Source organism: Pongo abelii, chromosome 9 (genome assembly GCF_028885655.2).
Source record: "Pongo abelii isolate AG06213 chromosome 9, NHGRI_mPonAbe1-v2.0_pri, whole genome shotgun sequence".
Taxonomy (NCBI): Eukaryota; Metazoa; Chordata; class Mammalia; order Primates; family Hominidae; genus Pongo; species Pongo abelii.
The window spans coordinates 58757195-58782342 of NC_071994.2; the positions used below are offsets into that span (position 1 = coordinate 58757195).

A 25148-nucleotide genomic window follows, 5' to 3' on the forward strand; every position below is an offset into this window, starting at 1 on the left:
ATGTTATGAAGATAATTAGGCAGCCCACTCTACTCCTAAGAGAAGAATGACCAACTTAATCTGTTGTCACCAGGGGGTTTACAGCTTAAGGCCTTTTCTGTAAAAATTAAAATGCACTCATAAAAGAATAAACAGTAAGGTCAAATCAAGGTTTTATCTAGTGTTAGGAACATTTAGATTACTGTGTGTGTGTGTATATATATATATACTTTTATTTTTACATTGTAGAGATAGATAGCATGTAAATGAACATAGGTATTAAGCCACAGAGAAGAATTACTATGCACCTGATGAAAAGAATCAGGATTTGTGTAACACAGTAAACACATTCTTGTGGACCAGATGGCAATTACGTATACATACAAGGCAAGTACTGAGAGGTACCAAAAACATCTTTGATGCCGTCGCTTTTGTTTTTTTTTTTTTTTTTTTTTAAAAAAAGTGTCATCTATCATCTGGATACTAAATCAAAGCTAAGGCCAGGCACAGTGGCTCACCCCTGTAATCTCAGTACTTTGGGAGTTCAAAACCAGCTTGGATGACATGGCAAAACCCTATCTCTACAAAAAAAAATACAAAAACTAGGCAGGCATGGAGGCACACGCATGTGGTCCCACCTACTCTGGAGGCTGAAGTGGGAGGCTCACCTGAGCTTGGGAGGTCAAGGTTGCAGTGAGCCATGATCGTGCCACTGCACTCCAGCCTGGGCGACAGAATGAGACCCTCCCCAAAAAAAAAAAAAAAAAAGAGCTGGAAGGCTACACTAAATAGCTCACTCTTTCCTCTATTTTTCCAACTTTTAGAAATTCAAATTTATTCAAAAGTTTGACATATACAATTCCATAACTACTATTTCATCTTCAATCTACAGAATGGTAGCTTTAAGCAACTTTAAAGCTTGAGCTCCTTCTGAATTTCCCAAAGTGTTTCTGCACTCTTTTGCAAGCAGGCCTCCTCTTCAAAAGTCAGTTTTACTTTTATGAGGTCTGTGATACCATTCTCTCCCAGGATACATGGGACACTAAGGAATATTTCTTCATTTATTCCATAGAGGCCCTGAAAGTAAAGACTTAAAAATTATTCCCTTTTTAACTTTTAACAGAGTTCTGCAATATGAGAAACAACAGTTGTGAGGTGAATGAATAACAGATTGGTAGTACAAACTATGGCAGAGTACCAAGACAGAGAACTTTTTTTTTTTTTTTTTGAGATGGACTGTTGCTCTGTCGCCCAGGCTGGAGTGCAGTGGTGCGATCTCGGCTCACTGCAAGCTCCGCCTCCCGGGTTCACGCCATTCTCCCATCTCAGCCTCCCGAGTAGCTGGGACTACAGGCACCCACCACCACGCCCGGCTTTTTGTATTTTTTTTTAGTAGAGACGAAGTTTCACCGTGTTAGCCAGGATGGTCTTGATCTCCTGACCTCGTGATCCACCACCCTCGGCCTCCCAAAGTGCTGGGATTACAGGCGTGAGCCACCGCGCCTGGCCGACAGAAAACAATTTAAAACATGATTAGACATATTTATTGTACAGTTTCAACCCACCATCTCTCCACATAGGCCCCAGCCTCCTGCCATGTTTGCTGGGGCCCACCCTTCTTTCCTCATCTCCTTACTCCATACCACTTCCTATCAGGAGACCACTTCAAAATTCCTATGACTTTGTTTACAATGATTTAGATCTGTCTTATTTTATAACCTCTCCCATTTAGACTAGCAGAGGGATCTCACCCATGCCCCAACTCCCCTTTCCCCAGGAGACTAACTGCTAATTCTTTTGTGTCTAGTGCTTCTTTCCTAGATCTTGTCATTGGACATAATCGAAACTGTAAGAGAACAACTCCAAAGGTACCAAGGTCTGCCCATAGTGGTTCCCAATGTTTCTGGATACTGGTAGAGTCAGTTCACTTAGTTAAATAATAAAGATGCCAAAACACTTACTTTTATCTAATAAAAAGAAACGTCATGCTAGACCAGGACAAAGGTCTACAAAGATAGGCTCTTTCCCCAATCTCCTCGCTCTTCAGCAGCAAAGAACAGACTTCAGGAAGAGAGCTGCTTCCCACAAGATCAAACCCAAAACCAGAGTGCCTCAAAAATGTTCTTTACCCCTATTTTATGTTGACGTTAATGATTTTTCAAACATGAATGTCCTACCTTACTTAGGGTAGAAACTGGATGCACTCTCCTAAGATTCTTCAAAATACTTTCTGTTAAATCAGCTACAGATAGGCTAATGCCCCAAGAAGTGTAACCTTTCATTTTGACCATCTCATAGCCACTGTAGATAGAAGAAACCATAAACATAAGTTAGTTGAGAAGATGCACTTGTCATTGAACTTCCACTTTGTAGCAACGTGTCTAACAATGCCACAAAACTGCAATGACTCCATCAACAACTTCCAGAAATTACTTGTAGTATGTATGCGTTTTTTTCTTTTTTTCTTTTTTTTTTTTTAAGTCCTGCTCTGTCGCCCAGGCTGGAGGGCAGTGGTGTGATCTTGGCTCACTACAACCTCCACCTCCCGGGTTTAAGCAATCTTCCCTCCTCAGCCTCCTGAGTAGCTGGGATTACAAGCGTGCGCCACCATGCGTGGCTAATTTTTGTATTTTTAGTAGAGACGGGTTTTCACGACGTTGGCCAGGCTGGTCTCATACTCCTGATCTCAAGTGATCCGCCTACCCTGGTCTCCCAAAGTGCTGGGATTAGAGGCATGAGGCATGAGCCACCACACCTGACCATATGTATGCATTTTTGAGGGAGGGTCTCAGCTGGAGTGCATTGGCATCATCAGAGCTCACCTCAACCTCCTGGGCTCAAGCAAGCCACCATACGCTCAGCTAATTTTTTATTTTTTGTAGAGATAGGGTCTCCCTATGTTGCCCAGGCTGGTCTCATACTCCTGGGCTCAAGTGATCCTCCCACACCTCAGCAGAGATGGGGTCTCCCTATGTTGCCCAGGCTGGTCTCATACTCCTGGGCTCAAGTGATCCTCCCACACCTCAGCAGAGATGGGGTCTCCCTATGTTGCCCAGGCTGGTCTCATACTCCTGGGCTCAAGTGATCCTCCCACACCTCAGCAGAGATGGGGTCTCCCTATGTTGCCCAGGCTGGTCTCATACTCCTGGGCTCAAGTGATCCTCCCACACCTCAGCAGAGATGGGGTCTCCCTATGTTGCCCAGGCTGGTCTCATACTCCTGGGCTCAAGTGATCCTCCCACCTCAGCTTCCCAAAGTGCTGGGATTATAGGCATGAGCCACCATGCCCTGCCACAGTGGTTAAACATTAGAGTTACAAGCACAGAGATGCAGAAATTAATATGGAATCAATTCCACCACTACAATAAACACTATATAGCAAGTGTTTGAAAAAATACATTGTCAGTCAACAGGTGAGCCCCTACCATGTGCTCAATACTGAGTTAGGCTCAGGAATAAGCAACACAGAATCAGTTCCTGACTGTTGAAGAATGTATAATCTGGTGAATATGATCACACAAAAAAGCAGAAGTGCAAATAAAAATATGGGAAATACAACAACATATATTTAAGGGACTAATCTCAACCTTCTAACAGAGTTCAGGCTCACAACTTCTAAGGTACTGAAAATGTGAAACTAGCATATTACCTGGAAATCACTTTTTTGTGGACATTTTCCCACTGCTCAGGATCTTTATCAGTTCCTATATCTGGGTTCAGATCCTTCAGAGGGACACCAGCAATGTTCACACCACTCCACACAGGCACTAAGAAAGAGATACCCAAAATCCCACTTCTTACATGGTATTAGCAGGGTTTTGGTTTTTGACCTCAGCAAAACTGTTATAATTGCCCTGAGTGATTTCCAACTAGGAATGTTCCAATATCTGAGCCCCACTCCAGATATTCTAAATCTAGATCTCCACAGATGGGGATCCACAATTCTATTATCTTGGCAAAGATTCTCCAAATAAGAAAATTGCAGTTTTAAACTTTCCACTAGGAAGTTTTAGTTTTTCTCCCTTTAAGTCTTTTTCCATAGCCAAGGTTTACATTAAATAGATTTCGAAGGTTTTTAGCCAGAAGACACTAAGGGGGGAGAAAAAGACTGCTATTACCACCACAGCACTCCTTCTCTTCCTTCTTATATTCTTCAGTTATACCCATCCCTTAATCTGAAGAATGCCTGCTACATGAAGGACACTGCTGACCTTTCTGAACTACAGTGTCTCAAATTAAATACAAACTATATCATGTTACTTAGTTCTCTATTTAAGAAAAGCATTATAATCCTAGCCATCCATATGTAGGATTATAGTATCAATCTCACGTTTTTCAAATCTGTATTTTTTGTTGGTTATTTTAAAAATAAGTGTGGTAAAAATTAAACACTACTAAAAGGGCCTAAAGTAGAATAAAGTCTTTTCTCCCCTCCCAGGAGCTGCTTTACTTTAAATGTCTGTATGATTGATAGGAAATAGATATTTCAGAGGCTCAATCGTGCTTCAGGCTTACCACTTGAGTCGCCATGCTCTCCAAGGATCAGCCCATGACAGCTTTCAGAGTGGATGCCAAGCCTTTGCCCAATAAAGTAACGAAAACGAGCAGAGTCCAGATTACAACCACTTCCAATAACACGGTTTTTGGGAAATGCACTCAACTTCCAGGCTACATAAGTTAAGATATCCACTAAGAAGAAAAAGTTCATATCAAGAAATGTCCTCATCTACAAGGATACGTTTTTTAGATTTACCTCACTTAAAACTAGTAAATCTGATGTTTTGTGGAGGGGGCAAAAAACGTGGTTCTCTATCCAACCCCAGCTATACGCCAACTCTAAGAATATCTACCAAATAGAAGTAATGAAAAACCTTTTTGTTGATACTTTGCATAGCTTGGTATGCAGAAACACAGAATGTTCACTCCACAGAAAATTCTGAGAAATATGAATAAACAAATGCTCTCTTATCAAGTCTTTCAAATAATTTTGCTTAGAGAATAACCCATTTTCAACAAAAAGCATAGTTAAGAGGGGAACAGAGGGATGGGCGTGGTGGCTCACACCTGTAATCTTTAGTAGAGGTGTGGTTTCACTATGTTGGCCAGGCTCGTCTCAAACTCCTGACCTCAGGTGATCCACCTACCTTGGCCTCCCAAAGTGTTGGGACTACAGGCGTGAGCCACTGCGCCCGGCCTAGTTTATATTCTTTAATACATTTTTAAAACAAAGATTTTTAAAAAATCAATGACAAGCATTATTTTAACAGTAAAATAAAAGGAAGCAAAGAGCATCGAATAGTAGGAAAAAATTATTTTTTTAATAGAGACAGGGTCTTGCTATGCTGCCCAGGCTGATCTAACTCCTGGCCTCAAGCAATCCTCCTGCCCCAGCCTCTCAAAGTGCTGGGATTACAGATGAGTGACCATGCCCAGCCTAAAAAATATATTTTTTTAAAACCGCATCAGAGGCCAGGTGCGGTGACTCAGGCCTGTAATCCCATTACTTTGGGAGGCCGAAGCCGGTGGATTGTCTGAGATCAAGAGATTGAGACCATCCTGGCCAACATGCTGAAACCCCATCTCTATTAAAAATACAAAAATTAGCCGGGCATGGTGGTGTGCGCCTGTAGTCCCAGCTATTTGGGAGACTGAGGCAGGAGAATTGCTTGAACCCGGGAGGTGGAGGTTGCAGTGAGCTGAGATCACGCCACTGCACTCCAGCCTGGCAACAGCAAGACTCCGTCTCAAAAAAAGAAAAGAAAAGAAACATACGTCATCACCGGGCGTGGTGGCTCACGCCTGTAATCCCAGCACTTTGGGAGGCCGAAGCAGGTAGATCACAAGGTCAGGAATTTAAGACCAGCCTGGCCAACATGGTGAAACCCCATCTCTACTAAAAATACAAAAATTAGCCAGGCGTGGTGGTGGACACCTGTAATCCCAGCTACTTGGGAGGCTGAGGCAGAAAATTGCTTGAACCCGTGAGGCGAAGGTTGCAGTGAGCCGAGATCGCACCATTGCGCTCCAGCCTGGGCGACAGAGCAAGACTCCGTCTCAAAAAAAAAAAAAAAAAAAAGAAAATGAAAATGAAAAAGAAAAATACTTTAAGAAGAAGCTTCACCCCAGAAATGCAAAGGTGGTTCAATATCAAAAAATCTGTCAACATATTACACCAGATGAGATTTAAAGAAAAAGATATCATTTTAACTGTAGGAAAACTCATTCAGGGATTAAAAAAATAAAACTATGTCTAGGAACAGAAGGAAACTGCTTTTTATCTCAAAAAGGTGTCTATCAAAATCCAAAGCAAACATACATTATGAAGAAAACTTAGAAGCCTTTTCATTAAAGTCAGAAACAAGACAAGGATACCCACTATCACTGTTTCTATTTAACATACTGGAGAGTCTTCTAGGTTATGCAATAGGACAAGGGAGAAAAAAACTAAGAATAAACCAAGGCCAGACACAGTGGCTCACACCTGTAATCCCAATTCTTACAGGGAGGCTGAGGTGGGAGGATCACTTGAGACTTGGAGTTTGAGACCAGTCTGGGCAACATAACAAGACCTCATCTCTACAAAAAATGTAAAAAGTAGTCAAGTGTGGTGGCATGCACCTTTAGTCCCAGATACTTGGGAGGCTGAGACAGGATCACTTGAGCCCAGGGCTTCAAGGTTACAATGAGCTATGGTTGGCCACTGCACTTCAGCATAGGTAACAAAGCAAAAGCCTTTGTCTGTCTGTCTGTCTGTCTACCTACCTACCTTCCTTTCATCTATCAATTAGTTTTTATAAACAGACCAAAGTCCTTATTTGGAGATGGTAGAATTATCTAATAGAAAACTTCTGCTAATGCCTACTTGCCTGGGACTTTGAGGAACTACTATAGGAGCAATTATTTTGTTTACTAAAACGGAATACCTTGCTATCTCTTTGATACATGTTTACAAAGCCTGGGTAAAAATGGTATAAATTACTTTTGAACCACCTCTACATTCTGAGGGCTTCAGCAGGGCAATGAAGAGGTGTTCTATGTATAGAATTTGCAATATCAAAAATAAGAAAATACTCATTAAGTGAGGAAATGTGTTGTTGTTTTTTTTTTAAGTGTAGTAGGACAATATTTCACAAATCATTCTACAAAGTGATTGTCCTGCTATTTCTGCAGTTTCAAAATAGGTGTTTTTTAGAGCCATTCACAAAAATTTCCATTAAGTCAAAATTATTTGGGGAAAAACAGGTAAGGTAAGGTAGAGAGTTCACTTTCATATTATTTGAATTAAACCTCTTTTATTTTCTTACAGGCTCAGTCTTTAAGTAATAAAGTAGCAGCTTTCAAGTAAATGAAGTGTCAAATAAATATTGATTCAACTCTTATTTGAAAAATCTATTTGTTCTTGTTTTAGATGATTAGAATAGTATTTTAGGCATTTGTTGGTACCTTTTCCATTTGGTTGAACTTTTAACTTAGCTTTATGTAATAACTCATACTTTAAAAATAATAAATGCATCAAATTCTATCCTAAACATATGAAGACAATTTAAGATTCAGAATCCTGTAGTGGATCTCTGTGAAGGACATAATTTCTAATTTGTCTTTTTTGTAAATCCATATTTTTTATGGCAGATTTAAGTACTCACTTAAATAGTAGAAATTCGACACTTTAAAAAGATATGAAGATGACGTCTTTTGTCCTCTGAAACAGTGTTTTCTAAACATGTAGTATTTCCATTAATGTAAAAGTTAGAGCTTCTGTTCCCTGTTTAATACACACTGATGGTAAAAAGTGATACTGAAACAGTCTGATCATACCACTATTTTAAATGGTAAGCATTAATTCTAATACCTGAGATGGAGAGAAGTATGTGTAGAAATGTCTTTAAGTTTCCTCATACATAAAGCTATCAAGTGAAGAACCTCAGTTAGTCATGCTGGGCCTTAAGAGGTTCGTCAACTGCCACTGAAATGCAAGGGGATTGGGGGACCTCTGCCAGGCCCTGGGTCTGGAACAGAGAATGTGACCTGTTTTAATTGGTAAACTGAAAACAGAGCAAGTAACTCAGCTGTGTCCCAGGGTACCCAACCACATTTTCTAGGTAAATGACTATAGATGTGAAGAAAAGGTTAAACTTTTCCTAAATCTTTGACCTTCAATTGTTTAGTTCTCTTCCTGTATTATTTTACATCCCCTCCCTTACCATACTGCCCTCTAAATTTTCCATTTTCCACTTCTATTTGGTCATTTAGTTCATGTAAATAGTTACTGGAACTTTCTAATTTATAAAAAAAAAAAAAATCCTAAATAACAAACCTTCATAAGCCATTCTGGGTAGATTTTTCTTCTTTTTGAAAAACAATGTTTTTTTTTTTATATAGAGACAGGGTTTCACCATTTTGCCCAGGCTGGTCTTGAACTCCTGGGCTCAAGCAATCTTCCCGCCTCAGCCTCCCAAAGTCCTGGGATAATAGGTGTGAACCACCATGCCCAGCCTCATTCTGAACAGTTTTGAAATTAATACCTAGTATTTGTCATGTCTTGTGCTCCACATTTCCACAGTAATAAACTAAAATGCTATTTTAAAATAATGTCAACAGTGTGTTTTTATAACTGAAATAAGATCTGTATGCAGGCGTGGTGGTTCACGTCTGTAATCCCAGCACTTCAGGCGGTCAAGGTGGGTAGATCACTTGAGGCCAGGAGTTCAAGACCAGCCTGGGCAACATGGCGAAACTCCGGCTCTACTGAAAATACAAGAATTAGCTGGGCATGATGGTGCGCACCTGCAATCCCAGCTACTTGGGAAGCTGAGGCACAAGAATCACTTGAACCCAGGAGGCGGAGGTTGCAGTGAGCCAAGTTTGCACCACTGCACTCCAGCCTGAGCGACAGAGCAAAACCCTCTCTCAAAAAAAAAAAAAAAAAAAACTTCTAAAATTTACAGTTTTACATTTCTACCACTACATGGACAAAATTATCATGCACTTAGGTAAGATAAATTAATATTTAACATAAATACGAAACCCTTGCTAATTGCTTGTTTTAATTTTTTAAATTTCACATTCATATCAGCATAATAAAATATCATATAAACTAAAAGTCTGAAAATAGACTGCAGTAGGTCAGTTACTGAAAATAAAACACTTGAAATGTGGCCAGGCGCTGTGGCTCACGCCTGTAATCCCAGCACTTTGGGAGGCTGAGGCGAGCGGATCTCTTGGGGTTTTAGGAGTTTGAGACCAGACTGGCCATCATGGTGAAACCCCGTCTCTACTAAAAATACAAAAATTAGCCGGGCGTGGTAGTGCACGCCTGTAATTCCAGCTACTTGGGAGGCTGAGGCAGGAGAATTGCTTGAACCTGGGAGGTGGAGGTGGCAGTGAGCCGAGATCATGCCACTGTACTCCAGCCTGGGCAACAGACCAAGACTCCATCTCAAAAAAAAAAAAAAAGTGTGCTAGGTAAATAGGTAAATGTGAGTATTGCTATAAAGTTAGTAATGTTTAAAAAATAGCACCACAATCATCATAACTATTAATACATTTAGTTTTTATCCATGATTTGCCAAAATAAAAATTGGCACATCCTTGAAAGGGAGATTTCTAAAGGAACTTAAGAACTTCTAAAAGTGTCTCTGGTGATTCATTTAAATGATACTTACTTTTCCTGACCTTAAAACTCTGATTTGAACTTGCACTCCATTTTGTAGTGATGCTACCTATACATATTACACATGTGTGAAGCCTTTCCTCTACTACAGAACCACTAAAACCAGGCCTTGAGGACTGTGGAGACACGGGAGCTGCATCTGAAGGCAGTCCTGCATGGAAATTAGTACCTACACCTGAGAAACCCCTCTCTATCCAGATTGCTCTCAGAATTGCCTTTTCCTTCACTAAAATTTTAGCTAAATATTATCATTCGGTGCCACACGCTGGCTCACGCCTGTAATCCCAGCACTTTGGGAGGCCAAGGCAGGCGGATCACTTGATGCCAAGGAGTTCAAGACCAGCCTAACATGGTAAAACCCCATCTGTACTAAAAATACAAAAATTAGCTGGGCATGGTGGCATGTGCCTGTAATCCCAGCTACTTGGGAAGCTGAGGCATGAGAATTGCTTGAACCTGGGAGGCGGAGATTGCAGTGAGCCAAGATTGCACCACTGCACTCCAGCCTGGGTAACAGAGAGAGACTCTGTCTCAAAAAAAAAATAAATATTATCATTCAGGGGGGAAAAAAATCTTTCCTCAGTGGTATCAATTTTTGGTAGCTTAATACTAATTTAAAATTGTCAGGTTTTTTTTTTTTTTGTATAAGAGTAATGAAGTTAATTGTTTCTCTTAACTTTTGAAGCACCTGAGATTTTGAAAATGGTTCTTAGTGAACCATTTTAACAGAGTCACTAAAATAATGGAGAAGACTTTCTTCACATGGTTCTAATATCAGAATAAGTTTTCTAAATAGATATGGAAGATATATTTGATAGTGTGTACTATAACTGCATACACTGTCAAGCAAATACAGAACTAAGCTGTTAAATCATTTGAGATTGAGAATTTTTATGGTTATTTTTCCTTATTTTTACTGCTGTTAATGGCAGACAGCCAGTATATAAAATGTAGAAAAAGTATGCTCTGAATGTGCATATTAGAAATATTAGTCAACAAATTAAATATTCTTTAATAGACTTCTGCCATAATGCATAGAGAAGCATCTTTTGCTAATGTACACTTCTAAAATCTGCGGTGGGAGTGTGGTGGGCCAGTTAATGTTGCCAAGCAAGCGATGCTTAATTTGTGTTTCCTAATTTGTTATCATATAACCTTAATGATGCGGTACTTTGAGGGTGGAGGCATTTTAGTGCAAATTAAAACAAAGTAGGTTGGGGATTCATTTAACACAAACAGTAAATGTGAACTTACTGTCCCCACAGACTTCAGTGCCCTGAATGGTTAGAGAAATTAATGAAGGAGCTCCACCAGGTGCCTTCACAACTCTGAGTCATATCAGAATCTCTCCACAGCTCTCCTTTCAAAAATGACACCGTGAGATTTCAGGATGTGAAAAAACTTACTGGAAAGTGTGTAAGAAAATATAAAATACTATTATACAATGTGATAATGTATCATCAGCTTGTTATTTTCAGTGTGCTTCCTTGTAGCGCCAGACTACCATTTCTGAATTTTGGATTTGGTATTTTTTTAAAGAATCAAACTCTTGAAAAGAGGAAATGCTTATACCAGTAGCCTGTATGAAGCAAAATTTATGTGAAAGCTAAAGATATGCATGCAGTTAAATATATAAATAAATCTCAATGCCATACATAAAGAACTTTTGATAATCTATGAACTATTTTAAAGAAGAAAAAACAGAGCCTCAAACTTGTGGGACACCATTAAACACACCAACATATATATGCATGTATGGTAGGACCAGAAGGAGGGGAGAGGAGCAGAAAATTATTCAAAGAAGTAACAGCTGAAACTTCCCAAATAGAAAAACATTATACATCCAAGCCGGGTGCAGTGGCTCATGCCTGTAATCCCAGCACTTTGGGAGGCTGAGGCGGGCAGATCAGTTCGGGTCAGGAATTTGAGACCAGCCTGGCCAACATGGAGAAACCCCGTCTCTACTAAAAATACAAAAAGTTAGCCAGGAGTGGTGGTGGGTGCCCATAATCCCAGCTACTCAGGAGGCTGAGGCACGAGAATCACTTGAACCCAGGAAGCGGAGGTTGCAGTGAGCCGAGATCATGCCACTGCACTCTAGTCTGGGCCACAGAGCAAGACTCCATCTCAAAAGAAGAAAAAAAAAAAAAAACCTATACATCCAAGCTGCTCAATGAATTCCAAGTGGTATAAACTGAAAGACATTCACACTTCGACACATCATAGTCAAACTGTTAAAAGCCAAAGAGAAAATATTGGAAACAGCAAGAGAAAAACAACTTATTAAGTACAAAAGAACCAAAATGAATCAGCAGTAATCCCTATCAAAATCCTTGCTGGTTTTACTTCAGAAATTGACAAGCTGATTCATAAATTCATATAGAAACGCTAAGGATCCAGACAAGCAATATATATATATATATATATATATATATTTTTTTTTTTTTTTTTTTTTGAGACAGTCTTGCCTTGTTGCCCAGGCTGGAGTGCAGTGGCACTCCATCTGTACTCAGCTCACTGCAGCCTCTACCTCCTGAGTTCAAGCGATTCTCTTGCCTCAGCCTCCCAAGTAGCTAGGATTACAGGTGTGCACCACCAAGCCCAGCTAATTTTTGTATTTTTAGTAAAGATGGGATTTCACCATGTTGGCCAGGCTGGTCTTGAACTCCTGACCTCAGGTGATCCACGTGGCTCAGCTCCCAAAGTGCTGGGATTACAGATGTAAGCCACCACGCCTGGCCCAAAATAATCTTAAAGAATAGTCAGAAGACTTAACACGTCCTGATTTCAAAACTTACCACAAAGCTACAGTAATCAACATATTTATAAATACTACTATGGAGTGAGCTTCATAATATATTAAGTTAAAAATGAAAGATGGAGAAAAACGTATGTAGTAACAAAAAGCTGTAAACCATAAAAAATGTAAATGGTTACCTATAAAGGGATGGAGGCTATAGGGGAAAGGGCACAGGGACAGAAGCTGGACCACTTTGAATAATTCCTGTTCTCTAGAATTGATCTTGGAGCCATGTGACTATTTTATAAAACTGTGAAACAAAAGTTAAATAGTTCTTCAGCATCGAAATTAAAATGAATAAACTTAATCATGCACTCACTCAGTGTTGGTCTGCACAGAGAAAAACTACTCCAAATAATTTTAGAATACAGTAATTTGAATATTCCTAAACTACTAAGCTCCAGACTCATAATCTGTAGCTGTTTGACATTTCCTCTTGAGTATCATTTCAGGTATCTTGATTTTTCTCCTCTGTATGTAACATCCCTGCCTCCTTCCCTCACTGACTCCCACCCGATGGGTAAATTTACCAACCCAGTTAAATGGAACTACCATCCCTTCAGTTACTCAAAGGAAAAAATCTCGAAGTTATTTTTTATTCCTCCCTTTCTCTCACTACACATAATTTATCAGCAGTCCTGCACATTTTATCTCCGAAGTCTATTTTCAGTCTGTCCACCTTGTAAATGCACCAGTGAGGAGTCTAGTACAATTTTGGGGAGTCAGGCAGTAAACTATAGCCCTACTTTCACTTCTCAAACAGTAATTTGGAAAACAAACCTCAGCCTTTAGAATATAAACCTTGAACTCATATGATTAAGCATATTATCTTCCTATACACACTACTTTTTTTTTTTTTTTTTTTTTTGAGACAGGGTCTCACTGTCACCGAGGCTGGAGTGCAGTGGCGCAATCATGGCTCACTGCAGCCTTGATCTCCCTGGCTGAAGCAATCCTCCCACCTCAGCCTCCCGAGTAGCTGGGACTACAGGCGTGCTCCACCATGCCCTGAAATTTTTGTATTTTTTTGTAGAGATGGAGTTCTGTCATGTTGCCCAGGCTGTTCTCAAACTCCTGGATTCAAGCACTTCACCCACCTTGGGCTCCCGAAGTGCTGGGATTACAGGCGCGAGCCACTGCATCTGGCCTCACACTAGTATTTTTTAAAGTCATTATAGTATATACACTGATTACAACTGTGCAAAGTACATATTACACTAACAAAACAGAATGAGATTCTGGAATTATATTGGTGGTTTACGATTTAATACTCATTAAATTCTTTTTCTCCTCAAAGTTACTAAACACACCACCAAAAACTCCTTCACTGAACAGTGAAAATAAAGCTGACCTATGCAGCCATAAAAAAACAAAATCATGTCCTTTGCAGCAACATGGATGCAGCTGGAGGCCATTATTCTAAGCTAATTAATGCAGGAACAGAAAACCAAGTACTACATGTTCTCACTATAAGTGGGAGCTAAATATGTGGGTGCACATGGACATAAAGATAGGAACTAATGACACTGGAGACTACTAGAGAGGGAGGGAGTGAGAGCAGCAAGGGCTGAAAAACTATTAGGTACTTCGCTCACTACCTGGGTGGCAGGATCAATCCTACCCCAAACCTCAGCATCACACAGTATACCCATGTAATGAACGTACACAGTGTACCCCCGAATCTAAAAGTTGAAAATTTAAAACAACAAAGCTGACCTGGATTAGTAACAATAAGCAGTTTGCAGTGAGGACTGTACTGGGTAATATTGGGAATCATTAATTTAAAGATGGACACATTTCGCTGGACTAAATCAAGGCGTGTTTCTCCTTTTTTCTGGCGTGCACCTGCCGTGATAATCACTAGATTGGAGTTTGCAGTGACCAGGTAATCTGAGGAAAGATTAGAATAAACAATCGATTATGAAAGAAAACATCTGGCATTTAAGTATACTTCCTGTTCACTTCAATCACCACACTATGTTTACCAAAGAGTGCGTTCCCTTAAATCTTCTAGTATGCCCAGACTACTTTTTAATTTCAGGAAATTAGCACTAAGTTTCCCTTGTACATTTTTTTAAATAATAATAATAATAAAAATGTAAGTCATGTGCAGTGGCTCACCCCTATAATCCCAGCACTTTGGGAGGTCGAGGTGGGTCAATCACTTGAGGTTAGGAGTTCAAGACCAAACTGGCCAACATGGCAAAACCCCATCTCTACTAAAAATACAAAAATTAGCCAGGCGCAGTGGCGGGTGCCTGTAGTCCCAGCTACAAGGGAGACTGAGGCAGGAGAATCACTTGAGCGTGGAGGCAGAGAATCACTTGAACATGGAGGCAGTGAGCCAAGATCACACCACGACACTCCAACCTGGGTGACAGAGCAAGACTCCGTTTCCAAAAACAAAAACCTCCTAAGTTGGGTACAGTAGTGCACTCCTGTAGTCCCAGTTACTTGGAGGCTGAGACCAAGAGGATTACTTGAGCCCAGAAGTCCAAGTCCAGCCTGCGCCAACATAGCAAGACACTGTCTCAAAAAAAAAAAAAAAAAAAAAAACAACTCACCTCCTAAAATACCTTTTGTATTATTTAGATGAAGAGGTCAAAATATGGATTACTCTGGCAAGAATATTTAGAGATAGATATGGTGTGAACAGACCTTTGAATAGGGAATTGTTGGTTCATTCGTTTGTTCAAATAATTATCTCCCAGGTGCCAAGTGAATAAAGTACAGTAGCGAAGAGCTTAGCCTTTGGAATCAAACAGAACTGAGTTCAAATCCCTACTCCATCACTTTTTTTGTTTTTGAGACAGAGTTTCACTCTTGTTGCCCAGGCTGGAGTGCAATGGCGCAATCTTGGCTCACCACAACCTCTGCCTCCCAGGTTCAAGCGATTCTCCTGCCTCAGCCTCCCGAGTAGCTGGGGTTACAGGCATGCACCACCACGCCCAGCTAATTTTTATATTTTTAATAGAGATGGGGTTTTTCTATGTTAGTCAGGCTGGTCTCGAACTCCCAACCTCAGGTGATCTGCCTGCCTTGGACTCCCAAAGTTCTGGGATTACAGGCGTGAGCCACCGTGCCTGGTCCTATCACTTTTAATTAACCTTAGTTCAGAGGTACATCATCTCTAAAATAGAGTTGTGCTCAGAATTAAATTATATAAAGTGCTTGGGTCAATGTCTCACACACAATAGGCAGTCAGTTCATTGCAGCTGTCATGATAACTGCTGTTACTGCTGCTCACAAGGAACTCAGTCTGGTGCTGTGGGAAACCTTGCAAAGTACAACCTAAGGAATCTGAACACGTTATGAGAGTACAGAGTAGGGAGCAACCAGCCTTATCTATAAAAACTGGGGAGGTCAAAAGAAATAAAGATGATTTTCTTAGATATTTGTTCATGTATATTAGAATATTTATAGTATTTAACTATGACATTAACCTTTGCTGGAGACAATATTTGGCATTTTCATAAAAGGGCTGCCATGTTGAAGATCCATTGTCTCGCCCTTCAGTTTGCCTTCATCAACATCCACAAGGACAAGTTCATCACTCAAACCCTAAAAAACATTATTAGTCAAATGGATGTGAGGGTATCTCTTGATTAACTGGAGAATGAAAGAAAATTCTTATATTGGTGATCTATGTCTAGCTTGTGAATTATCAAAATCAAAGGAAACATAATAAATGATCTCATCATTTCATCATGATATAAAAGTCTAAACCAGAAAAAATACAAGTTACAAAGTGGAGCATTTCAGCTCATCATAAGGAAAACGAAAACAGAAACTGTTACAATCTCTGAAAGTAGTGAACACCCCCATTTTCAATTTCAGCTGAGGCTGCACAGTGATAAAGTAGTGCTTCTGCTGAAGGAATTTCTCACCAGACCATGAGCTTCTTGAGACTAGGAAGTCATTCATCCTCAGCCATCTGGTGCTTACTTATCATCCACCTGGCACAGAGGAGCTCAATAAGTTTTTTGAATTAATGGTATCTTAGTCCATTTTCTGTTCCTTATAACAGAATACATGAAACTGAGTACTTTATAAAGAAAGGGAATTTATTTCTTACAGTTATGGAGGCTGAGAAGTCCAAGGCCAAGGGGCCGCCATATGGTGAGGGCTTTCTTGCTGGAGGAGACTCTGCAGAGTCCCAAGGCAGCACAGGGCATCACATGGCAAGGAGGCTGCGATTGCTAAATTCAGGTCTCTCTTCCTCTTCTTATAAAGCTACCATTCCCACTTCCCTGATAACCCATTCATCCATAGATTAATCCATGGCAGAGCCCTCATGAACCAGTCAACTCTTAAAGGCCCCACCTCTCAATACTGCCACATTGAGGATTAAATTTAAACGAGTTCCAGAGGGGACAAACATTCAAACCACAGCAAATGGATTAAAATATAAGGCTCCTTCCAACTCAAAAATATTTTAGTTCTATAATCAGACAGTTATTACCTACAGAAACCAATTCATACTATAATTTCGATGATGCTACTTTATATGTAAGAAAGGAGAGAAAATATAGTTCTAGTTGAAAAAAAAAAAAACCACTAGAAATACAAGAAACTGATTCAAACAGTTGCCTAAAGTGGATGCTAAGGAAAGGTTGGATAGAAACCAGTATGACTTCTCCATGTATGTTTTTTTGTTTTATTTTTTTGAGATGGAGTCTCTTGCTCTGTTACCCAGGCTGGAGTGCAGTGGTGCAATCTCGGCTCACTGCCACCTCTGCCTCCTGGGTTCTAGTGATTCTCCTGCCTCAGCCTCCTGAGTAGCTGGGATTACAGGCATGCACCACCATGCCCAGCTAATTTTTGGGGGGATTTTTTGTTCGTTTGTTTTTGAGACAGAGTCTCGCTCTGTTGCCCAGGCTGGAGTGCAGTGGCGTGATCTCGGCTCACTGCAAGCTCCGCCTCCCGGGTTCACGCCATTCTCCTGCCTCAGCCTCCCGAGTAGCTGGGACTACAGGCGCCTGCCATCACAACCGGCTAATTTTTTGTATTTTTAGTAGAGACAGGGTTTCACCGTGTTATCCAGGATGGTCTTGATCTCCTGACCTAGTGATCCACCCACCTCTGCCTCCCAAAGTGCTGGGATTACAGGCGTGAGACACCGCACCCGGCCAATTTTTTTGTATTTTTAGGAGAGACAGGGTTTCACCATGTTGGCCAGGCTGGTCTCAAACTCCTGACTTCAAGTGATCCACTCACCCTGGTCTCTCAAAGTGCTGGGATTACAGGCATGAGCCTTAATCCGTGCCCGGCCTTGTATGTATCTTTCTGAATTTTACTTTTACTTTTTGTTTCTGAGACAGGTGCTTGCTCTGTCCCCCAGGCAGGAGTACAGTAGCATGATCATGACTCATTGCAGCCTCAACTTTCTCAGGCTTAGATGATCCTCCCACCTCAGCCTTCTGGGTAGCTGGGACAACAGGCACCTGCCACCACATCACAGGCGGCTGCCACCACATCTGGCTAATTTTCATATTTTTTGTAAAGATGAGGTTTCACCATGTTGCCTGGGCTGGTCTCAAAGTCCAGGACTCAAGTGATCCGCCTGCCTCAGCCTACCAAAGTTACAAGCGTGAGCCCATACCCAGCCTAGTTTTTTTTGGTTTTTTTTTGAGACGGAGTCTCACTCATTGCCCAGGCTGGACTGCAGTGGCACTATCTCGGCTCATTGCAACCTCCACCTTCCCGGGTTCAAGCGATTCTCCTGCCTCAGCTTCCCGAGTAGCTGGGATTACAGGCGCCTGCCACCATGCCCGGCTAATTTTTTGTGTGTTTTTAGTAGAGACGGGGTTTCACCATGTTGGCCAGGCTGGTCTCAAACTCCTAACCTCATGATTTGCCTGCCACGGCCTCCCAAAGTGCTGGGATTACAGGCTTGAGCCACCCCACCTGGCCTTACTTTCAAACCTTGTAAATGTATTACCTTTTAACTACATATTATTTTTATCTTTATTACATAATAAATTTTTCCTTGGAGGAAAAATAACGCCTTTGTGTTAGTGCTTAGAAGTAAATGATCAAGGCGGGACATGGTGGTTCATGCCTATAATCCCAGCACTTTGGGAGGCCAAGATGGGCAGATCACGAGCTCAGGAGTTGGAGACCAACCTGGCCAATATGGTAAAACCCTGTCTCTACTAAAAATACAAAAATTAACCGGGCATGGTGGCATGTGCCTGTAGTCCCAGCTACTTGGGAAGCTGAGGCAGAAGAATTGCTTGAACCCAGGAGGCAGAGGTTGAAGTGAGCCATGATCGCGCCACTGCACTCCAGCCTGGGCGACAGAGCGAGATTCCGTCTCAAAAAAAAAGAAGTAAATGACCAAGGCCAGGCGCGGTGGCTCACGCATGTAATCCCAGCACTTTGGGAGGCCAAGGCGGGCAGATCACCTGCGGTCAAGAGTTCCAGACCAGCCTGGCCAACATCATGAAATCCTGTCTCTACTAAAAATACAAAAACTACCTGGGCATGGGGCACATGCCTGTAATCCCAGCTACTTGGGAGGCTGAGGCAGGAGAATCACTTGAACTCGGGAGGCGGAGGTTGCCGTGAGCCGAGATCAGATTGGCCATTGCAGTCCAGCCTCTGCAACAGAGTGAGACTCCCTCTCAGAAAAAAAAAAAGAAATAACCAAACATCCATAATTTAAGCACGTATCCAATTCACATTGTTAGAGCTTTTTATCTTTTTTCCTTTTTGAGACAGGGTCTCACTTTGTCACCCAAGCTGGAGTACAGTGGCACATTCATGGCTCACTGCAGCATTAATCTCTTGGTCTCAAGCAAGCTTCCTGCCTCAGCCTCCCAAGTAGCTAGTACTACTAGCATGTACCACCGCACCTGGCTTTTTTTTTTTTTTTTTTTTTTGAGACAGAGTTTCTGCTCTTGTTGCCCAGGGTGGAGTGCAATGGCGCGATCTTGGCTGACTGCAACCTCTGCCTCCCGGGTTCAAGCGATTCTCTTGCCTTAGCCTCCCAAGTAGCTGGGATTACAGATGCATGCCACCGTGCCCGGCTAATTTTTAATATTTTTAGCAGAGATGGGGTTTCACCATGTTAGCCGGGCTGGTCTCAAACTCCTGACCTCAGGTGATCCACCCACCTTGGCCTCCCAAAGTGCTGGGATTACAGGCGTGAGCCACTGTGCCCGGCCACCTAGCTGATTTTTAATTTTTATTCATTTATTTATATTTGAGAGACAGGGTCTTGCTTTGTTGCCTAGGCTGGTCTCAAACGCCTAGGCTCAAGTGATACTCCTGCCTTGGCCTCCCAAAGTGCAGGATTACAGGCATGAGCCACTGCCTGGATCCAGCCTGGATCTTTTTACTCTATTTGAATTACTGGAAATTCAAAGCCAAGCACTTTACATTTTAAACTAGAGTGTACAACTGATCAACCTAGAAGTCTAAGCTGCATTACAAAGAACAGGTTGTTGCTTAATGAAATGCCAAAGCTTTTTGGACACCCAATTATTTAGAGATTGGAGTCATATGGAGCAGTATTACACAGTATTGATAAAGTTATCTTTGAAAGGCAGTTTTGAAAATGTATCGTAACCCCAGGAGCAAGGAACATAAATAGCCTCAGATCTCGGTTTCTAATACCATTATCCAATAAAAGGAACCAACGTTCCTTGGAGAAAAAAGGCTGATTCTAGGAGTGCTGCAGAAAATATACAAGATGAAGAACCTGAAACATCTTACAATGACAAAGAATAAGGAAGCGTTCAAAACCTAACAAAACCCTATATTGATGTACTATGTCAAAGGGACACAGCAGGCAACTTAAAGAATGACCAATGGCCCCAGCTGGAACAAATTCATAAGGAAGTATTAGATTATAACCCAAAGTATAAAATAAGATCCATGAGTGCATACTGATATTACCAAATGATTTAATTAATAAATAGGGGAGGAAGGATAAATCTCCCACACAGAAGAATTAAAATAAGTCTCCATCCCATAAGTGTGGGCTGCATATAGGGACTTTCTTCCAAAGAGACCAGTATGGAAAGGGGGAAAATAGTAACTTTACAGTAGAGAAACCTGATAAACACAGTCTCAGCCAGGTAACTGAGGTCAACATCAACACTGATAAATCATGACAGTATGTAGCCTGGATATGATGTGATGAAAAGTGGCACTTTATTCCTATGTCTTCCTCCCCAAAACCCAAAACCTCGGTCTCTCCATTAAAAAAAAACCCACCAAATTCCAACAGAAAGGTGTTCTACAAAATACCTGACTAGTACTCCTCGAAATGCTCAGTCATCAAAAAAAAAGAAAAATCTAAAGAAACTAACATAGCCTAGAGGAGCCCAAGGAGATACAGTGACTAAATGTCATGTGGTATCATCCTGGATGGGATCATGGAACAGAAAAAGGACATAGGTAAAAACTAAAGAAATCTGAGTAAAGTGTGGATTTTAGTTAAAGGTGATATGTCAATATCCATTCTTTCATCGTGACAAATGTACCACACTAAGGTATACAATATGTATTAGAGTTCTGTAGAGGGACAGGACTAATAGGACAGATGTCGATATGAAAGGTAGTTTACTAAGGAGTATTGACCCACATGATAACAATGTGAAGTCCCACAACAGGCCATTTGCAAGCCAAGGAGCAAGGAAGCCAGTCCAAGTCCCAAAACCTCAAAAGTAGGGAAGCCAACAGTGCAGTCTTCAGTCTGTAGCCAAAGGCCCGAGAGCCCCTGGCAAACCACTGGTGTAGGTCTCAGAGTTCAAAAGCTGAAGAACTTGGAGTCTGATGTTTGAGGGCAGGAAGCATCCAGCACGAAAGAAAGATGAAGGCTGGAAGACTTAGCCAGTCTAGTCCTTCCACGTTCCTCTGCCTGCTTTTATCCTAGACGTGCTGGCAGCTGATTAGATGGTGCTCACCCAGATTAAGGGTGGGTTTGCCTCTCTCAGTCCTCAGACTCAAATGTTAATCTCCTTTGGCAACACCCTCACAGACACACCCAGGAACAATACCCTGCATCCTTCAATCCAATCAAGTTGACACTCAATATTAACCACCACACCATACTAAGGTATAATGTGGGGTATAAACTGTTATCCTTTCAATTTTTCTGTAAATCTAAAACTATTCTAAAAAATAAAGTCTATAAAAATATATCCTGACAATCTCTCTGGACTCTCTTTCCTTATTTATAAAAATGAAAGTAAACAGAATATCCCATCTTTATATTCACAATCCAGTGCATTTTCCATTTTAATGGGCATCTTTGAGCAATTCTTTCATCCAACTACTAAATATCAATTACAGGAGGCACTGTTCTAGATTCCAGATACAACACTAAAAGAAACAAAGTGGATCTCGCATTACACTAATTAAAGTTTATGTATTATGGTAAAACTCAGTAATTTTTAAAGACATTACTGTTTCTCTACAAGGTTCATACCATAAATTCCTGACAATAAATTCCTGAACAATTCATATTGAGAATTCCTTATCAGCAAGGAGCTTTTAGGCTATCACCACCTCCTTGAATGACAGAAGTTGCAGTGTCTAGGGCCAGGACAGGGAAAGATTAAAGTGAGCCTTAACCTGAGGCTTTATAGGGGGATTGTGTACCCTATTTCCTAAGATATACAAATGCCATAGTTAGCAACATACTAGAATTCAAGTTCTAGAAGCAGGAGGTGACTGGGAAGGCTCTGCTTCATACCTTTACAGCAGGGAGCATCACTGAGTTTGGACAATGGGTGCTACGGGTGGCATTTTAAGCCTCCAGAGATAAGCCCCCAGTGGAGCCTATAGATGCTCTTACATGCCCGGTGGGGCCTGTGCCTCCCATCACCAGTTGCAATGGAGTGCACTCCTGCCCTTCTGTACTCCTATCCACCACCTCCACCTGAGTTCTATCTGGGACCTCCCATCATGGATAGGGCCATGAAACAGGTGCAGCCCCATGGCACTGCCCTATCCTGGGCCCCTGGAACCTCCCATCAGAAGCCCCAAAATTCCCTCCACTCCTGCAACCAAAGCCAAGCAGCAGCTGGCAGAGGTAGGAGTTCCAGGGAAATGGCTCAGTCCCTCCCCGAATGGCCCTTCAAAGCAAAGGTGATAAATAAATCTTTTATTTCAAGCTTTTCTATATATATTACCTGTATACTTATCTATTCATGCAATTAGAGATAGTCTATTCCTTTTTTCTCCTCTAAAAAGTAGGTCTAATATTTACTTTTCAGGGTTGTAATATTGGATAATGCATATAAACATATTGTTATCATTATTACTGATGTTAAAAAAAAAATGTGTTGGGCAAAGGAAGGTGACTCACGTCTGTTATCTCAGCACTTTAGGAAGCCGAGACCTCCTGCTTGAGGCCAAGAGTTTGAGAGCAGCCTGGGCAATACGTGGAGGCCCCATCAAACAATCAATGAGTCACAGATGTGTTGGTTTTCACGTGTGTGTATTCTTCATTAGCAATGAGGACACTGCTGATAAAGGCACTACAATAGGTAGGACAAAATGAATCATGGGGAATTTGTATGGCTGGCAGGAGCAGCAGTTGGCTGCGGCTGCTATCCTTAGTGCCATAAGGGCACTATGTCATCTAGATATGAAACCCAGAGGCAATCCTTTAAATCCAATGAATCATGCCAGGATTAAAGGTTATATAAAAGATGGCTTAAAACATTTTACAGATATTTCATTAATAAAAGTATAGCTCAAAGTGTCTTATGATTTATTAAAACTTTATGGTAATAAAGTTCATATCAGGGTAATATTCTTAGAAAGGGGTCAGAATCTTTTTTGGCTTCTGTCTATAGCCATAAAACTTTATCAGCTGTATCAATACTAAGAACAGCTAAACACTAAAACTAACCTAACATGAATAAGGAACGAAGAGAAATAAAGATATAGAGACTAGGAAATGGGAGAAAGATATTTAAATGAAAAAAGATTATTGTATTTGGTACTCGTAGGCTGCCTACCATCACTGACATGCTTGTATACTCTTTTCTGCCACCTATTTCTCCAGTTTGTTTTGTGAGCTGAGTTTCCAAATCAAGCAAAGGGGTACCTCATATTGTCATTATGTGAAAGTGAAATGTCAACATACTTTCACAGAGCTGCTTCTAACCCACGTGATATCATCACACAATTTTTAAAAAGGAGCGCCCTCTGGGAGGAACAACTAAAAAAAGGGCACCTTTTCCTCTGATGCCCCTCATACTGGATCCCCACTCACCACCTTGAACTGGACACAACCTGCACAACCATACGCTGTGGCCTCACTTCCAACCGAGGTGAACCCTGTGGTGCAGAGCACACAACTTACTTTTAATAAGATGCTGATAGCACAAGCCACACCAACCGATCCAGTTCCTACAATGGAGATCTTATTGTGATGAATGGCCTCCTCTTCCGCGAAATTCTTAATAAGTTCACTCTTGACAGTTGCCATCTTGGAAACCTAACAGTGAAGACAAATTGCACAGCCATTTCCAAGACCTGGAATTGGAAATGGCTTGGAATTCCAAGACCTGTGGTGAGAGCGGGTATAGAGAACTCCTGGGCCCCTGTGTGGAAGGAGGTGCTGCAGACACACAAAAGACCTACAAATCTGACCAGCAAAGAAGCTGGGTAGGTTCTGGCCAGGCAGCTCAGCATCCATGAAGCGGACCAGGGGAAGGAGAAGGAAGCGTGAGTACAGTTAAGAGGAATTAAGAGAGAGACAGAGGAAAGGAACAGGGGTTGCTCCACCAAACATGAAACTACAGCTGGGACGGCACTCCGTCCCGCAGCTGACCCCTTTTTCTCTCCCCTTTTTTACCCTACTTTCCCCCCAACCTCCAGTTCTCAGCTCCAGGACTGCGCCCGGGGTCCGCAGGTCCAGGTGAGAGGTACTTCTGGCCACACTCACAGGGGTGAAGGGCCACCCGCGCCCGAGCAGGTCACATGCCGCCTGGCGGAGACACAGAACCATCCTAGGGCAAAAACAATTCGCTCCCGCGGCGCCCACTCTCTGGCTGCTCCCCAGGACTCTTGCAGCCCAGCTCATGGCCACTCACTCAAGAGGTGAAGAAAGAGAATGGAGGAAAGTGGCGTTAAAGCTCGTCCAGGCACGAAGGAGCTCAACCGCCGACTAAGACGCCGTGTCACCCCCTTACTGCAGCTGCGCAGACCGCACCCAGCTCGTGCAGGCATCGCAGGTGTGATGCTTGGCAGGTGTGATGCTTGGCAGGTGTGAGGCCGCAAGGAGGCTGTGAGGCACCGCGCCTGCGCCTCTGCCTGCCCGCCCCGCCCCCGCGTGCGGGTGGGCGCGCTGCGGTGTCGGTGGTTGGCCGGCTGCAGAAGGCGCACAAGGTGCAGCAGGTACAACGCAGTCCAGGGCCTCTGCTGGTCGGGCGGAGTTGTTTGCCTAGAACCCATCCACCAGAGAGCCCAAGTAATTTTATTTCTAACCAAACCTTGTCTGGATGTATCTGAAAAGGACTTTTTGACTCTCACTTGGAAATTTTTCCCCAGCCCTGTAGGAGAAAGGGACCTCAAGATTAACATTTACCACCTCAAATGTGAGCTAAAGTAGAAAAAGTAAAATTTTAAAACTCTGGGCCGAGCGTGGTGGCTCACGCCTGTAATCCCAGCACTCTGGAGGCCAAGGCGGGCGGATCACCTGAGGTCAGGGGTTCGAAATCAGCCTGGCCAACA

The 25148-nt window shown here is 41.9% G+C and overlaps 2 protein-coding genes across 3 annotated transcripts in view; one reads left to right on the forward strand and one right to left on the reverse strand.

Annotated features, from left to right (window-relative positions):
- Positions 1 to 11801, forward strand: part of TSG101 (tumor susceptibility 101) — a 59014-nt gene extending 47213 nt beyond the window's left edge. Inside the window, 1 exon segment of the mRNA NM_001131861.1 lies at positions 10915 to 11801. Coding sequence (NP_001125333.1) covers positions 10915 to 10929 — 15 coding nt within the window. The 3' untranslated portion in view covers positions 10930 to 11801.
- Positions 1 to 24722, reverse strand: LDHAL6A (lactate dehydrogenase A like 6A). 2 transcript variants are annotated; one of them, XM_054524624.2, is made up of 8 exons: positions 24509 to 24722; positions 23776 to 23910; positions 15893 to 16010; positions 14166 to 14339; positions 4495 to 4668; positions 3629 to 3746; positions 2157 to 2280; positions 1 to 1056 (listed from the first exon to the last, which is right to left on the reverse strand). In XM_054524624.2, the coding sequence occupies exons 2-8, from the start codon at positions 23899 to 23901 to the stop codon at positions 892 to 894; spliced, it is 999 nt and encodes a 332-aa protein (XP_054380599.1). In that variant the 5' UTR covers positions 23902 to 23910; positions 24509 to 24722; the 3' UTR covers positions 1 to 891. The 2 variants fall into 2 exon arrangements, with proteins under 2 accessions (XP_054380599.1, XP_054380598.1); XM_054524623.1 differs by having other exon boundaries at positions 24361 to 24609.
- Between the last annotated feature and the right edge of the window lie 426 nt (positions 24723 to 25148).